This window comes from Cinclus cinclus, chromosome 4 (genome assembly GCF_963662255.1).
Source record: "Cinclus cinclus chromosome 4, bCinCin1.1, whole genome shotgun sequence".
In the NCBI taxonomy this organism is placed as follows: Eukaryota; Metazoa; Chordata; class Aves; order Passeriformes; family Cinclidae; genus Cinclus; species Cinclus cinclus.
In genome coordinates this window covers 30303907-30319987 of record NC_085049.1, presented here as the reverse complement: position 1 = coordinate 30319987, position 16081 = coordinate 30303907, and the positions used below count along the sequence as shown (strand labels likewise).

The window sequence follows — 16081 nt, the reverse complement described above, 5'->3', positions numbered from 1 at the left end:
GAAAGGTAAGCACGAATGTTTTTAACTGTTGAAAAATCTGCAGTAACTTAATTCTAATAGAAGATACTCCTCATGGTATTTTAACAGATTGGCAAGCAGTGAGGTGAACAAAAAAGGATGAAGTGAACAAGAGAAATGGTTGATACTGGGTAAATTAGAAACAGTTTGCTATAGCTGAATTATTCTGAGTATGTGTGTTCATGGGACTCATAGGGAAGTCTGTAATTTTAGATAGCTGATAAAAAGTGTTGAAATCAAATGGAATTTATATTGAAACCTGTTTCATTATCTTCACTGTCCTAGCATTGTAAAAGAAAAAAGCTTTTGTTATAGAGATATGCACTAACTAAACACCTCTAAAACTGGTTCTTAGATTTTGAAATAAAAATTTACGGAGGTATCACAGATACACAAACTTTCAATTTGTTGGGACTTAATCCTATATTATTATGAACTGTGGCTGTAGGATGTAATTTAGTTAAGGTGTGCAAGCAAGTTGTTAGAAAGCTTACGTATTTTGAAATGCAAATACATCCAGTAGCTAAATATTGCTTTTATTTATTTTGTCTTGAATACACAAAAAACCTAGTTGAGTACTGATCTGAGTGTGTGAAGGATCTAAATGATATCTTTTTTCTCTTTCTTTGCATGAATTTGTAAATTTCTATTATTATTATTTAATTGCCTTTGTGAAGTGTTATGACCAGGGAAGAAGGTTACAGAGAAGAATTTAGCTATGACAGGATGCCAACTTTGGAGCGGGGAAAACAAGAGAATGGAAATTATATACCAGATATCAAATCCAGTGACCTTCAGCTGTCAAAGAGGCTGCATCCTTGCTTTAGTTACAAAACATGGATATATTCTTTGCTGATGGGAGTAAGTACTTTAAATGATAGCAAATTTAAAAATACAGGTAGGGTCTTAGGACCCAGAAATCTGTTCTGCTTGACATCATTTGAAGACTAAAAATTTCATCACTGTTAGTATTGAAAATAAATCTTTGTGAAAATAGAAACACATTTAGCAAATTTGGAATGTAGCAGTTTGTGGACTACTGGTATTCTCTGGCTGTTTTACTGATCAGAGGTGGTATAAGAAGGCTTATTTTTATCATTGATCATATAAGCAGAGAATAAGTGTTGTAGTAGTAAATATCCCTGTGTATGTATAAGGAGTGTCTTTTGGTAGAGTATATAAAGTATGCAGACCATATGCATTCTTTTAAAAATATTTTTAACTGTTAAATGTACTATGGCTGCCATGATAGCATTTTGGCATTAAAAATATACGTGGTACTTGATTGCCACATTGATGTCTCAGGGTTCGACAGCCACATAATTATTTGGTATATTTTTTAATGTATTGGGTATATATTTGTGTTTCTTACATGAAAAACACAGTGATCTGAATTTTTGTGTCACTGCTAGAACCACAGGATACTCATCTTGCATGTACATCATATGCTTCCCCATGTTCTGAGTCAAGTTAATTAAACTTCATTATAGCAATTAGAATTTGATCTTTTTCTGTCAGCTCATGTGTTTTGAGGTGTACTTTTTATTAAGAACTAAGATTGTCTCACTGTTAATATGGTAATTGCTTGTTTTTGCACAGTGAATAAAAGTATTGCCTTATTTTTGTGGAAACAGCTGTGCATTTTTTCCTTTCTGACAAACTGCAAGGCTTGGATTTCCTTTCAGATGTACTATTACATGAAAAGAGAGCAAAAGAAATGCTGGCTTTCTTTGCATTAAGTTTTCTCAAACTTAATTGTCCGAAAGGGCAACTGTCTGTAATTTATTGAGTAGTTGTAAATTTTTGGAGATAATAATGTTTAAAGATCATTTGCTGAAGTCAGATTATCAAGAAGAATTAATTTCACGGACAAATGAAAATGCAGTTTTATTAATAAACTCTTAGATTAAATTCCAATTAGATTTTTTCTCCCTAGTGTTTGCTCTCTATCAACTCTTACGAAAGACAGTGTCCAGAAAAGAAGGCACGCTGTATGCTGAGCAGCATAAGTCATAGTGAACAGAGCTGTCTACTTCAGGGAGCAGTTGCAAACTGTAGAGCGCCATCAGAGTGGCTGATGGGCTGCTTTTGTGCAGAAACAATTTGATGAGCCTCAAGCACAATTTCAGCTTTCGGTGGTCCCATAGACTGTTCTTCCAATCTGCCAAAATTCCCCATGTGTGTGTTTATACATGCACATACACTATCCTTATTTTCTGTCTTTTTTTAACAAGGACTTTTTTAAATCCCCCAATAATTTTCTAACATGAAAAAAATGCCCAAATAAAACAAAAGAGCCATTCTGTCTCTTATCTTCCCAGTTCCTTCAAAGAAATGCCTATTCAGAGGAATGACAAGGAAAAACAAAATAATGTTAGTAGAAGACACTAATCACTTATTGCAGGGTGTGTAACTGTGATAGTTATGAAACAAACAAGGACTTATTAAGGGAAGAGGAACGGTTGAACATTTTTTGGTGTGCCGCTGAATGAAAGCAGGAAGAGAATTTGGAGGGATGCAGGAATACAGGGGAAGAAACTTCATTAATGTATCCCAAGACTATTTTTACTGCTGTGTTCTAGTTGGCAATTGCCCAGCTGCCCATATGCATAATGAATGTTAGTGGAGTCAAGCAGAGAATGCAAAGTAGAGACGTAGCTGAGGTTTCTGAAACATTTTTACCACAAAACACTGCAGCTACTTTTGAGTATTTTTATTGAGATATTTGCCAGGTCAGGACAAAACGCTTGGTTTAAACATGAGCATTGTTCATTATTAGGTCTTTGTAACCAGCAAAACATCTTAAGAAGTCAGTATGTTTTGATATTTTCCTTCAAATTTATTCACACAAAAAATGCATTCTTAAAAGTAGCTCAGTTTGAAGGGGATTGATTGCTGATTGATTTATGTCTGACTAGTTGTTTTTCAAAAAAGTTTAATTCATATAAATTTATTTTTTGCTTTGCAGACTTGCCTCCTTATTACTTCTGGATTTTCACTATATCTGGGAAATATTTTTCCATCTGAAATGGATTATTTACGTTGTGCAGCAGGTTCAGTAAGCATTCTTAATTATTTGCTGTGGCTGTTCGACAGCAAATGCAATAATAAATAATTTTTGTGGGTTTATGTCTTTTATTCTGTCTTTTTTACTGCTAATTTTCTTAATGGAAGATTTAATTATATTTAACAGATCATTAAACAGATTTTCGTTGCATGGTTAAAGGAATAACAGTTGTCATAAAGACAGCTGGGTTTGTGCTACCATTTTTGTTAATCAGTTCACCACTGGCATGCAATATTAATCTGCTGAGCAGTTTTTCTGTGCTTGATTAAAAAAAATCACTGCTATGCATTTGGAAAGTTTTAAGGCTATATGCTATCAAAATGTATTTCTGATTGTATCTCAAAGTATTAATGTTTCAGTTTATTTTGACATAATATCCAAGTACTGAAGCAGACTGAAGTTCTCTTGAATATTATTATTTTATTAGTAAAGTATGTATTTAAGATGGCTGACATTTTCCAGAGCCCAGTATTCTTTTACTATATTTTTGGGGTGCATATGTGTGTTTGGTGTTTTATATATGCTTAATTTTGCTTTAGTTATTAAATTAAGATTCACATATTTGCTTTGTTTATGGCAGTATTCTGTCATTGTTATTTTTTCGACTTCTATGTTTTAAGTTAGGTCCAAGACTAATGCTTTACTTGAAACAAGCAAGTCTCAGGAGTTACTCTGTGAATGAGTTATCGCTTTGGTTTCAACTAAAGGTGTTAAATTGGAATTTTTGAAGTCAGTATCTTCACAGATACCTTATTCGCTTTTAGTGTTAGTTACTGAGATGTCTCTTTCTCTGCTCCTGACCTTGACTCTTTAAACTTCATGTTTAAAAATTTCCAAAGACCTGGTAGATCTTTGTATGCAGGAGGTTATCACATTATCAAGGTGTGTGTGTTTGGTGTCTGTACGTGAGGAAAGTGTTAGAGCTCCTACTGCAGGTGATGGCGTCGGTGCAGTCGGAAAAGCCTAGAGAGATATGGAGCCAGCTGGACACCAAGTGTCTCATTTAGCCTGAAGCTGAGTTCCTCACTGGACTTTCACCATCTGGACTACTAGTTGGGTTTAGTTGCCTAAGCATAGTGTTCTAGAGATTCTTATGTATCCAGGACACAAAATGTTGTTTTAATTATGTTCAGTAAAGATCATTTAGGTGTTAAGGGAGTGCTGCCAAGAATTTTACATATCCGTATGAATCTCTTTGTGGTGTTCCTTTGTTAAGTTGTTAGTGTTCAGATATGCGGCAAGAGAAATGTGGCATTTATTGCATCAATCATTATTTAACTTAAGAACACTTTTATTATCATTTTAGTAGGCATTTGTGTAAAATAGAGTTGGATCTGTAATAGAGCCATGTCTGTTGTGGTGTGAAACAGCTAAGGGATAGAGAAATTATTTTGTGAGACTTTTTATTTGTGCCTGACTTTTCCGTTTATCTTTGTCCTCAAGTAGGGAAACATAGTTTCCAGTGAACAGAGTGGACATCCCAGACACAATTCTCCAATTCACTCAGCAGATTTTCACAAGATTCTTCAGAACTGTTTTTAAATGGGGCAAATTTTAGCTTACTCAACCAGGGTGATGTCTGTTTAAAGAGTGCACAGGCCCAGTTTGGGAGTAGCACTGTTTTCTTCTGCTCAAGGATCTCAGGCATTTTAGAGTTAATTTAAACTAACAAAGGCATGAAATACCTCATGAAAGACTTTATTTCGTTTACTCATCACCTTATACTGGGTAGTTAGTCAAAACTGAGGGGTATGGAAGTTATATTTAAACTTCTTGTAATCCTCAGATACTGATTGCAATTAATGAGCTCAGTCAAGTGATACATTTTCTTCAGAGTTTCTGATCTTCTATTTCTCTAAGGGTACTGAAATATGAGTTCAGACACATAAAATACATCTATAGAAGTATATATAAAATTCATTGCTCAGAAGATCCCACTAGTCTTCTCTTTTAATTTTCCCAGTGTATTCCTTCAGCAGTTGTGAGCTTTGCTATAGCAAGGAATAAAATTAATGTGGTAAGTATGAAACTGTATTGTCAATTTTATGTATCTCTATCTATATCATCTATATCTATATCTATTATATATATATATCTATATATATATATATCTGTGTGTATGTGTGTTCATATTCCCCCCATGTTTAAAATAAGAGAGAAACCCATTTTGAAACTGTTTTTCAGATACCAAATTTTCAGATTCTATTTGTTTCTACATTTGCTGTTACAACAACGTGTTTAGTTTGGTTTGGATGCAAACTTGTCCTCAATCCATCAGCTATAAATGTAAGTTACTAAAACAATTACTAACAGTGATACATTTATCTTTGTTAAAAACAAGGCGGGGAGGACATTAGGTGGCTGGAGATTACATGTCATTACCGTGCTGCCAATATCCCAGTATTCCTGCTTAGTCTGTGAGAAGGGATCATACGCCAGTAACTTTAGATTTCTCTTTGCCCAATGTTCATTGCCTGCAATATTATTCACAAGAATCTAATTTATTTATTTATTGTTGCTTTTTCAATTTTTGTTATTTGCTTCTTTTACCTAGGACTAAGGGAGATAGTCCATCAGTTTAGTTTCAGTGCTTCTGGACTCAAACTTGTGCATTTACTTGGCACTGCACTGCCAAGTGTGATGTGTGGCCTTGCCATCTTGCATCAATATTAGTCCTGTGTCAAAACATGTCTAAATCATGGGAATTTATAATCTGGATTAAATTATTTTGCAGACCACACATTTGAAAACTCTTCTTTTGCCTAACAATTCCTGTATTCTTCATTGTAATACATTTTCTAGAAGTTTACCACAATGACATTTTTTGCTGTTTGCGGAATCTGTACCAACAGTCTGTTGGGTATGGCAAGGCACATAGTTCCAATTATTGTTTCCTAAGAAAAAGTGAATTTCAGTGTCCAAAAAAGCCTCCTAAATCTGCCTCTTATTACTTTTTTCAAAAGACACGTGCTGCAAGGTATGTGTCAGAGTGTCAAAGAAAGACTGAGATTTCATCATCAATAAAGCAGGTCTGACATGAAGAAACAATATAATTCTGTTCTAAGTTATTGGACAATGGTTTGCTGTAATTGTAAAGGTTTGGAATAGTGTCAGTTCTTCCTAGACTTTTGGTACTTTGCCCCAGTGGCCTAACTGACTACCAGATGTTTTCGTGGGCTGCCAATGGAGGAACATGGTGCTTTTGAAGACAAGAAAGGGAGAGTCACTCCGCGTAACTTGTGTGCCTCTAGGAAATTATTCAGTCCATATAGTGTAGATATCTACCTCTTTTCATGAGAATAATAAGAATCAAAAGAGCAGTGTTAAGTATTACATTCACTTATTTGTCTCTTGAATATAAGCAATGGCAGCATCCATGTTTTTGCACAACAGTATAGTCTGTGAGAGTCATGAACCCGTGAAGAGTGCCTGTGAATGCTTTACCAGCACTAGCAGGGCATGGAATTGGGATCCTTGGTGCAGTTCTTTGGTTTGTGTTTTCATTCAGCATCCAATATAGTAGCACACCATCTAGGATTGCAACCTAGGACTTGTAACCTGGTGGCCCTCCTTCCCCTGAAAATCTTCCATTAGTTGCTGCAGTGTTCTAGTTTCACATAGAAGGGCCTGCAAAAAGCAAATGTACCCAGCAAACACTCCCTTACCATAAGCTCCTCTTCTGGAAGACTGATAAAATCTTCAGGCAGAATATTTCCATAAATGAAGTAAATTTTTCTTTCTTAGGTTAGGTATTCTGAGTATTATGTTGTTCTTGAAGTTTGTCAACAGCCAAGAAAATAGTTAACAAAGTATGTAATCAGGAGATGTGTCTAAATCTGACAAGACAACCTGCCTAATCATGCTAGACTCAGCCCCTTCCTTTATTTTGAATATGGGAAACATAACTCATTTATGTCTGGGATTTTGCTGACAGATAAATTTCAACTTGATTCTACTTATTCTGCTGGAAATCTTCATGGCAACTACTGTGATCATTTCAGCTAGGTCTACTGAAGACTGCTGTACAAGAAAGAAAGTAGGTATCCTTAAGGATTGTGCATGTTAAAAAATACTCCATTTTCCTGTATTACATATGCTGACATTTTATTAGCAATGCCAGTATATAACTTTGCATGCTAAAACTATATTTGAACTATAAATAAAATAACTATTTTATATTTTTTATTTTATATTATGTTTATTTAAACAGTTTATTTTATTTATATTATTTCTATTTAAGCAGTTACTGCTTCTTCTGTATTTTAAAAGTACAACGACCCCTCTGCAAAATTACCTGATGAAAATGATAGAGCACAGAGTTTTTTGAATGTCTTATGAATAGGCATGGCGAATATTTTATTTCTGTTTTGTAGAAAAAAAATTGAAAATGTGTGAAACATTAGAGTACTATAACTTGTATGTATGCAAGCAATACATTTTTAAGCCTGATGCAGAGAAAGTTTTTGTCTTGTATACCAGTTTGGTGGTATCTGCACAAGGAATCTTGGCTTCAGGATTTGGGGCTATTGATAGAATTTTCTTTATTCACAAGTGCTTTCCTAAACCCCACCCTCATTTTTCTACAATAGTACGTGTTTTAGGTAGAAATGAAGCAAACAGGCTATGCCACTGGAAATACTGATTGATGAAGTTCTATAGTGCTCTGTCCTCCTTTGGCTCCTGCTGATCCACATCTGTAAAATCTGAAGGCTCAGGAAGAAAGTATATTCTTTGAAGGTGGAAAAGAGAGACAAGATGACAATATTTCATTATTGAATGGTGACTGTGGAGCACCTAATCTGGGACTTACTAATTTGGTTTTAATGTAATTGATGTGGTCTGACACTGGAAAACACCATGATGTGTCACTGCCGCCTCTTCTGGGCCAACCAGATGTTGCATACCATTGTTAGGATCTGTAACAGATTGTACAAGATTTTAGAAAGAAAACCTATTGCTTTGTATATTTTTTACCATGATTTTTTTATTCCCCTCTAGAATACTGCATATGACAGTGCCATTGTTTTGAGCAATGTCAGCTTTCCTGCTCGAATTCTGAAGTCATACTCAGTAAGAAAAACATTGTTTCATTTAATCAATTTATTACTTCATCTTTCTAAGTGCTAAGGTTAAAGCCAGGAAGAAATCTGTGTAGATAACAACTGAAAGAATAAAGACAAAAATGAGAGATATATAGTAAAATATTTCTTTTGAGAAGATTGCAACATAAATCATAACTGATCTTTATTAAGGGAAGGAGACTACTTAATGAGTTAAGGATAAATAGTGGAAACTGAACTATTGTTTGGGGATGCCAATAAATGAAAGCATAAATATGTATAATGAAGCTGATCTTGTTTTCACTTAAGCTAGCTAGCATTTTGCCATATTTTAAATATGAAAAACACAGACTGTGTCTAGCTACTAGCATAAATGCATTTTACTCTTTCCAGTGAGGTCCTTTCTGTATGCAAGTAGGAAATGTTATGTTAAAACACATTGTTAGTAATTTGTGTGTTCTTACTTATTTTAGGTAATTGAGGTGATTATTGGAATTTCATCAGTATTTGGTGGAATAATTGCTTTGAATATGGATGTTCTAGTCTCAGGTCCATACCTCTCAGTAACATTCTTTTGGATCTTAGTTGCTGTAAGTAGTGCAAACAGACGCCACTCTTTCAAAACAATAGCTTTTATTGAATGGGATTTTTTTCACTTTTCTCCTCCCTACTGGAGTATTTATTTGTCTCTAATACTGTTTGGAATTTGCATTAGCAAATGAATTAGCATTTCAATATACTAAATATATTTTTGCAATATTTTTGATCTGTTCTGATGTGCATTACTTCAGTAAAGTCTACTGATACCTTCTCAGTTCTCAGTTCAGTAAAATGGAAATGAGTATTAAAACAAGGGTGTTAGAAGTGAGACGATTCGTCAAAAAAAGTCATAGGTTTTAAAATATTTCAGGCTGCAAAAGAAAAGATTGAGTTTAGTTTCAGCATGGTAGAATCCTGAGAAAATCTTATTTAATCTCTCATTTTTAACAGTTTTTAAAGTCTGAGACTGTGATTAGTAACCCTTATCCCTAATAACAGCCTGTACGCAGGAGCAGTGAACTCATAAGGGGTGCTGTGCCACCCTGCTTGCCACGAAGGAACTGATTGAGAAAGAAGACAATGACTGTTAGGTTTATGTATATGTGTCTGTAAAATCCCTTTGCATGAAGTAGAAAAAGTTCATAAACAAGATTTTCAGCATTCAGGATTCAAAAAAGAAAAAAGCTGTGAATATTGGGAATTATTGCAATTCAGTATGATGATTTTTGTAATTTTCAAGTCACTAAATACTTACTTTGTTGTACTCTTTTGTTTAGTGCTTTCCAAGTGCTATTGCAAGTCATGTAGCTGCTGAATATCCAAGTAAATGTCTGGTAAGTGTGTAAAATTCTTAGATTTTGTCATTAGAGTGGAATAATGCTAAGAATAGTGGGCACTAATAGTACCCACTATCTGCTCACTTGTTTTTAGCTGCTTCTACAAAATGTGACAGAAATATGTAGCAGGAGTGTTAGCTGGTATCCCTTAAAAGAACTCTGCTAGGTCTTTTAGAGGCTTAATTTTATCAGTTCTAGAAAAGAATTTGAAGAGTTTTGTTGGTTGGTAGAGGGTTTATTTTGTTTTGTTTTTTGGATTTTTTGTAGTGCTTCCTTGGGAAAAGATATTACTATAGAAAAATTACATGCCTCATATGGTATGCCAAGAACTACTCTCAAGCTCCTGAGATGAAGTTCCCTTTTTCTTTGATTATCAGATGTGGTTTCTGAAAGAAGAAAATTAGGTGTGCAGGCTTCCCTGGACCTAGCACCTAATTTAAACAAATTCTTCATTTTTGTGATTAACAACAAGAACTAATAATATTCAGTAGAGGGCAATTATTCCTTGGATGTCCTAGATGTGTAGTTAAGGCTCCTTAAAATATCTGTACTAAGTAATGGTCATGTGACCGCATTTAAGTGAGTAATGAGGCATAACCACAAGGGAAGTCAGACTATAATCCTGTATAAGGGTGATTTTTGAATGAAACTTGGCTGCTGTTGTATGGCAATAAATTTTCCTCAGGGGACTCGAATTTATTCACATACAATTTTCTTAGTTTGCAAGTCTGCAATATCTGTTGTTGATTCTTATTGCTTCGTATAAATTAAAGAAGAAATGGTGGCTTCTATACCTGCTCTCCAGATGGGGTATTGCTTCCTCTACGTCCATATGGAAGGCACTTGTAAAATCAAACAAAAATGTCATAGTCTGTATTGAATGAAATATAAATTACAAGCCAACAGTGTTTTGGCTAGGAAACTTAGGTTATTCCAAGCCTGCTTGTCTATCTCCATGACATGTGGATGGCTCTTAGTATTTGTCTCTAATGAATAATTTTACACAGTTTTACACACTTCTGTTATGCTTGCTTAAAGGAGATGTAGATCACAAACCAGAGTTAATTTTTTTGGTTATTATTTAACATTTATTGTCTTATTTTTTAGGTTGAAGTCCTGATTGCCATTAGCAGTGTTACCTCTCCTTTGTTGTTCACTGCTTCTGCATACTTATCCTTCAGCATCATGCAAGTTGTTGACATCTTTAAAAGTTATCCACCTGCTGTTAAAGTATGTGTTTTTATGCAATTGAAAAATGAACCTCTATATGTTACAGTATCAAGGTAATAGTAAATTAGGGAATATATGGAGACAAGGTACTGCATTATAAAGATTGAATGAAATGTTATAGAAATTATTTTAAAACTCTTGTTTAACTTACAATTGAAAGTATGTTACTATTGGCACCCTGGACTTGTAGTTTTAAAAAGACAGCATATTATTCTAAAGACAGTAAAAAATAATATACAGTATGTTAGACTCCTTGAGGCTTTTATAATTTATATTATTTAAATTAAAGAATCTAGGTTTCCTTGAAGAGTACATTTTTCTGTTTCTTAGGATGCTTACCAATCATTGGGATTGTAAGTGTACACCTGGTTTCATCCAAAGTCTGGACTGGACAGAGAAGAGAAAGTTCACAAAGTTTAAAGCATTTCAGTAAGAAGTGTTACCTGTGCATTGCTGAAGAGGTTTTTAGGGCTCTACTGGCAAAGTGTTTGCCAATCCCTGATGTTGTTCAAAGAACCATTTAGGGGCATTACACCAATGTCATTAAGAGTCTTTACTCTTAGTATCCACTAGTCATTAAGTAGTCTCGTAACTTTAGAAGAAAAGAGGGAAAATGTTTATCAAACTGATATCTCAGGAACTGGAAAATCAACTTCCAAGTATGTGATCCTGTTCTTATTCTGGAGTATACTGTGTTGTTGAACCTCAGGAATGGCCACAGCTTACATATCTTCTTTAAGTAGCTTCTCCTGTCACACATTGGGAACAGATGACCACATTGTCTAGACAGCTGGTATGACCCTGCAGAGCATTTCTTACATTCTTACTCTGCTTTGTGTCTGGGTACAGCAAGAGTGGGCTGCTCTGCATAGGGCAGGAGGTACCATGGAGCAGGAGGTAACAGCAAGGCAGAAAAAGAATGGCAACTTCATTGGCAAGCAGGGCAGTCCTACAGCACCCCAAAAAATTGTAAAGCAAGGCAGTTCCTGCCATAGTAGCCAGGTTCAATCAATGGTTCAGTGATTGCCAGATTAGTCCACAGTACTGAGGCCAGATCCAGGGTCACCCAGGAACTCAGGTCAGCAGGGCAAGGTTAGAGCCAGCAAGGCACAGGGCCAGGCCCAGGCATAGCTGTGGCATTGATTAGGTCAGAACCAGCAGTAAGACACTATTTTAGAGAATAGTTTCCTCAATTCTGTTCTGTGTCCAGAGGAAAAGATAATTTGGCAAATTAAAATTTTCTCCGAAGTTACAGATTTCTTCTACTTTCAGCAAGCTTGGTGCTAAAGTTTTAGTTGAAACTTTACACTTGAAATAAACTGTAAATTATAATTTGATTTAAAAAATCTAGATGGGAATCTTAATAGTGTAGAGATGGGAATATATAAAATATTTTATTCAAGTAGTTAACAACATACATCTATTTTCAGCAATCTTATGATGTACTCCTGTTGCTTCTGATGTTGATGCTGCTAATTCAGGCATGCCTTACTATTGGAACTGTAATACAGTGTGTGAATTACAAGACAAAAATGAAACTACAAGATTCAGCATGGACACCATCACAGGTTAAAAAACAGGAATACAGAACAGCAGAGGTTTGTATTTCTACCCACTAGAAAATTTGAAAATACCTATTTTAAAATACTCTTTTTTGGTAATGTTTTGTGGCCTTAATTTCTGATTTCAATTCAGACCACAATTAAAAGCTGTTCTATGAAACTAAAATTTGTAATCCAGAGATAATAGTTTCCTAGCTAGATGATAACTGGGCATGACATGGGGCACAGAACTGTACCACTTAGGATTTCCTCTGCTGTACAGAGCTAGACCCTGTATCCTTAAAGACTCTGAGAGAGTAACTCATGCTTACTGCACTAGAAAGACAGTGCTGGATTCAGTCCAGCACTGGATAGAAAACTCTGGGAGCAGAGACTGAAATTAGTCAAGTCAGTAAACAGCTGCTAATGGAAAGTGGAAGCTTAGGAATTACGTCTCCTCAGGCTGCTGAGATTATTTGGTATAGGTTGTTTATTTGCTGGGTCTGTGTCCTGAGACTTAGGTTCTGTATAAAAGATGAAGCACAGCAGCACTTCCGCTGCTGCAAGTCATGTTTTGGAGCATGGGTCCTGGCCAAAAGTATTCCTGGTTTGCTAGTCACTGAGAAATTAGGTGTGAGTTAAATGCTAAAAGGAGCACTTTCTCCACAAAAGCAACACTTTTTTTGCTTACCTTTTAGTATTAAAACACAAGAATAATGTTATAGGTAAGTTGAGAGTCCCTTTGGCTTCTCAGAAGTCTGTGCTCTTAGGCAAGGCCTTACTTTGCTTGTGTAAGCCTTGCTTCAGTTGCACCACAGGGGGCTGCTTTTGGGTTTGATGTTAAAGGTTTAGGTGCGAAGGCTTTTAGTCATATTTTAGAAACAATCTTAAAAAGTCTTAAGTAATATGTTTAAAATAGGAATTTGGCCAAGTTTGTTAAACCCAAATTTTTCAAGTATTGTACAATACTAAATATACACAGTTATATTTTATATCCTGAATATAAACTCTATAATATACAACACTATACAGTTCATAAATGTGTATAAAGTATTTTAATAGCTCTGGCTGTAACTGTTCACGTTTACATTCTCCTAGTTTCTCTCAGATATTTATTTGCTTGAACTTCAGTTTTTAATCAAAACATTTTTTCATGTTTGCATTTGTCTGAAATTTGTTTATTTTTAGGTTTCCAATAATACCTTAAAGGATTTTGACAAAGATAAAGCTTGGAAAGCAGTTGTGGTACAGATGGCTCAGTAGTTTGGATTCTACAAATGCAGCCAACACAGCACAATCCAATACAATAAATCAACTGTTTGAATTAAGGTTTAAAAACTTTTCAATTTTTAAACAGCAATATAGTTGCAGCAGTAGGAGCCATGGAATAACACAGTAAATAATGTATCTTTCTAAAAATTTTAAAATTTATTGGTAATATTTTTAACACAGTTGTCTTTTCTGTTGGTATCTGTAGTCTAGCATTTAGAAGATACCTTTAGAAAAATATGAGTCACATGGATTTATGCTGATGGCAAAGTAAAATATTGCAATATGTAGTAGGCTTCATATATTTGCAAGAGATTGTTATAACTGCAGTTATGCAGTCAGTGTAACTGATAAATGCTTTTGTAAAGTTATGAGTACAAGTCATAATTGATGTTTTTGCTTATACTTCACTTTTGTAGGAGTTGTCAAGTTGTTCTGCATCTTATTGCTTTTATATAAATAAAAGTCTTTATTATGTGGAAACTCGAGAATGTGGATTGACATTCTAATCCGAGAGGTGACAACAGAATATTCTTTCCCATTAAACTTCAATTTCTGGACTAGTAAAAGGGGAATAGGGTTTTTCTGAGTGCTGGGACACATAAGCTACTAGCCAAAACAAAAACATCCAACAAACAGAAGCAATCAGCCAAATAACAGGAGATACTACTGATATTGACAGAGGGTTTTAAATTTTTTTATTTTTAGATATATTACTTTTCATTTATTTATTTTCCTAATTATCTTTAAAACCTATGAAACTTAGCTGCCCTGAAACTAGAGACATCCCCCTTAACAGATTACCTTTTCTTATAGCTGAACTATGTGTACAATCGGGTAGATCTCAAACACTATTAGAATTTCCACATTAATAGGAATTCTCATGTAACCAGGGTGATAGCTGCTGACAAGGTGGTGAAGTTATTTTTTTCATTTTTCTTGTTTAATTGTTGGGTTTTGAGGGATTATAGAGTTTGAAGTCCATTCTTTTTTAAATTTGAAATAACTCAGATCATTTGTTCAGAGCATGCTGCAAAGCTTAACTCTGCTTTTGAGAAAAGGAAACAAAGAGAGAAAGGTGTGTAGTGTGTGGAGCCTTTCAGGTACACTAGCATGTTTCTTTTCGTTTTGGGAAAGCTGACAGTTATTTTGGGATTTAAATACATAGAGTTACAAGGAGTAAACTCTTTCAAGTTTAGAGCAGTACTCTTTAAGAACATGTGTACAGCAACCTCCCAATCCACCTAAAAATAATAGGGTGTGCTTTTGGTCCGGACTACTACATCAACAACAACAGGCTGCAGCTGCTGTTTCTTAAATATTGAAAAATTTCATGGCTGTACTGGTGAACATTCTCTGAACGTAACAGATAATTAATTATATATCTGCTACAATTCCACCAAGTTTACGAGTGGGAAAAGTTAGGGTTTGTTGGTACACTATTTTTTTGAAAGTTGCAAAGAAATAGTGACAGTTCTGCCTAAAAGTAAATATCTTTCTAAATCTTCTGCATGAAACTGGAAAAAGACTGTAGGCAGTGTAGAACTTCTTCATTAATCATTTAAAGTAAAAAGATGTTAAAATGTAGAATAGCGTGAACATAACTATTTCCTTAATGGATTGTTTTATTTTATGTGGAAAAACACTTTGCCTTTGTTTAACTGAATATGTATCTTTAAGAGATTATGTTTTCTGTCAAGTGAAGATTGGCTTTGGTTAACCTGGGTATCTAGGTTAGATATAAGTAGATATTACTTTTTAAAATTATTTGAGTAGGAAAAGAACTTAAGGGAAATTGCACAGATGATAGAATTTCCTTTCCACAAAATGCTTATACCAACAAAGCAAACAAAGGCATTTTAACCCCCTTTTGAGTCAAATGGCTTGAGGTGTTTTCTTCTAAAGAGTGAGAGCCTTTGATTTTTTTCTGTCAGGAGTCACTATGAAGAAACTAAGAATATATAATAGGAGATATTTGCATTTCTCCCGGGGAACTGAAGTGTTTTAATAAGAAGTGAAGAAAATAGTATTCATCCAAAAAAAAAAAAGAGATAAAACCTAAATAGGTTAAACAGGACAATTGAGTTAAAATTTGGATTGAGCTTGAGTAATGGTTGAGATATGTGACTATATCTGAGGTTTTTTAGTGATCTTAGATTAACAAGGGTAAAGGAATAGATGGGAATAAAAAAGAGGTTGTAATAGAGCTGCCAGCCATAGATTCTGCTTTCCAATGAAGATGAACATCTCAGGGCTCCCTGCCTGGCCATGGTTCCCTTCCTGCTCTGTTCAGCACAACAGAGACTGGGCAATCTGCCAGGTGCAGGACTTCTCCCTGCATGCCTGGTAAATTCAGAGCCCCACCATGGATACCTCTCTGGAGTCTGAATTTTCTCATACCCTGCAAGAAGGAAAATCATGGAGGTAAGAGGCAGGCTTTTAAAGTCAAAATTAATGTAGTAGTGGTTGCTGACATGAAAAGCATTTCTCGGGCAAAGAAATTTCATTGTAAATCTCTGC

At 34.9% G+C, this 16081-nt stretch overlaps 1 protein-coding gene across 5 annotated transcripts; it reads left to right on the top strand.

Annotated features, from left to right (window-relative positions):
• The first annotated feature begins 699 nt into the window (after positions 1-699).
• Positions 700-13555, top strand: MLC1 (modulator of VRAC current 1). 5 transcript variants are annotated; one of them, XM_062491016.1, is made up of 11 exons: positions 700-879; positions 2987-3076; positions 5049-5102; positions 5270-5371; positions 7020-7121; positions 8084-8155; positions 8619-8735; positions 9462-9518; positions 10629-10751; positions 12182-12349; positions 13481-13555. In XM_062491016.1, exons 1-11 carry the CDS (start codon positions 700-702, stop codon positions 13553-13555), a joined length of 1140 nt encoding a protein of 379 aa, XP_062347000.1. The 5 variants fall into 5 exon arrangements, with proteins under 5 accessions (XP_062347000.1, XP_062347003.1, XP_062347004.1 ...); XM_062491019.1 differs by lacking the exon at positions 2987-3076; XM_062491020.1 differs by lacking the exon at positions 5270-5371.
• The last annotated feature ends 2526 nt before the right edge of the window (positions 13556-16081 follow it).

Bases quoted from the DNA above. Each gene is read 5' to 3' on its own strand.
- MLC1 (XM_062491016.1), top strand. From the start codon at position 700: ATGACCAGGGAAGAAGGTTACAGAGAAGAATTTAGCTATGACAGGATG. The intron at 3,077-5,048 runs GTAAGCATTCTT...TAATTTTCCCAG, and splicing joins TACGTTGTGCAGCAGGTTCA to TGTATTCCTTCAGCAGTTGT. The intron at 12,350-13,480 runs GTTTGTATTTCT...GTTTATTTTTAG, and splicing joins AGGAATACAGAACAGCAGAG to GTTTCCAATAATACCTTAAA.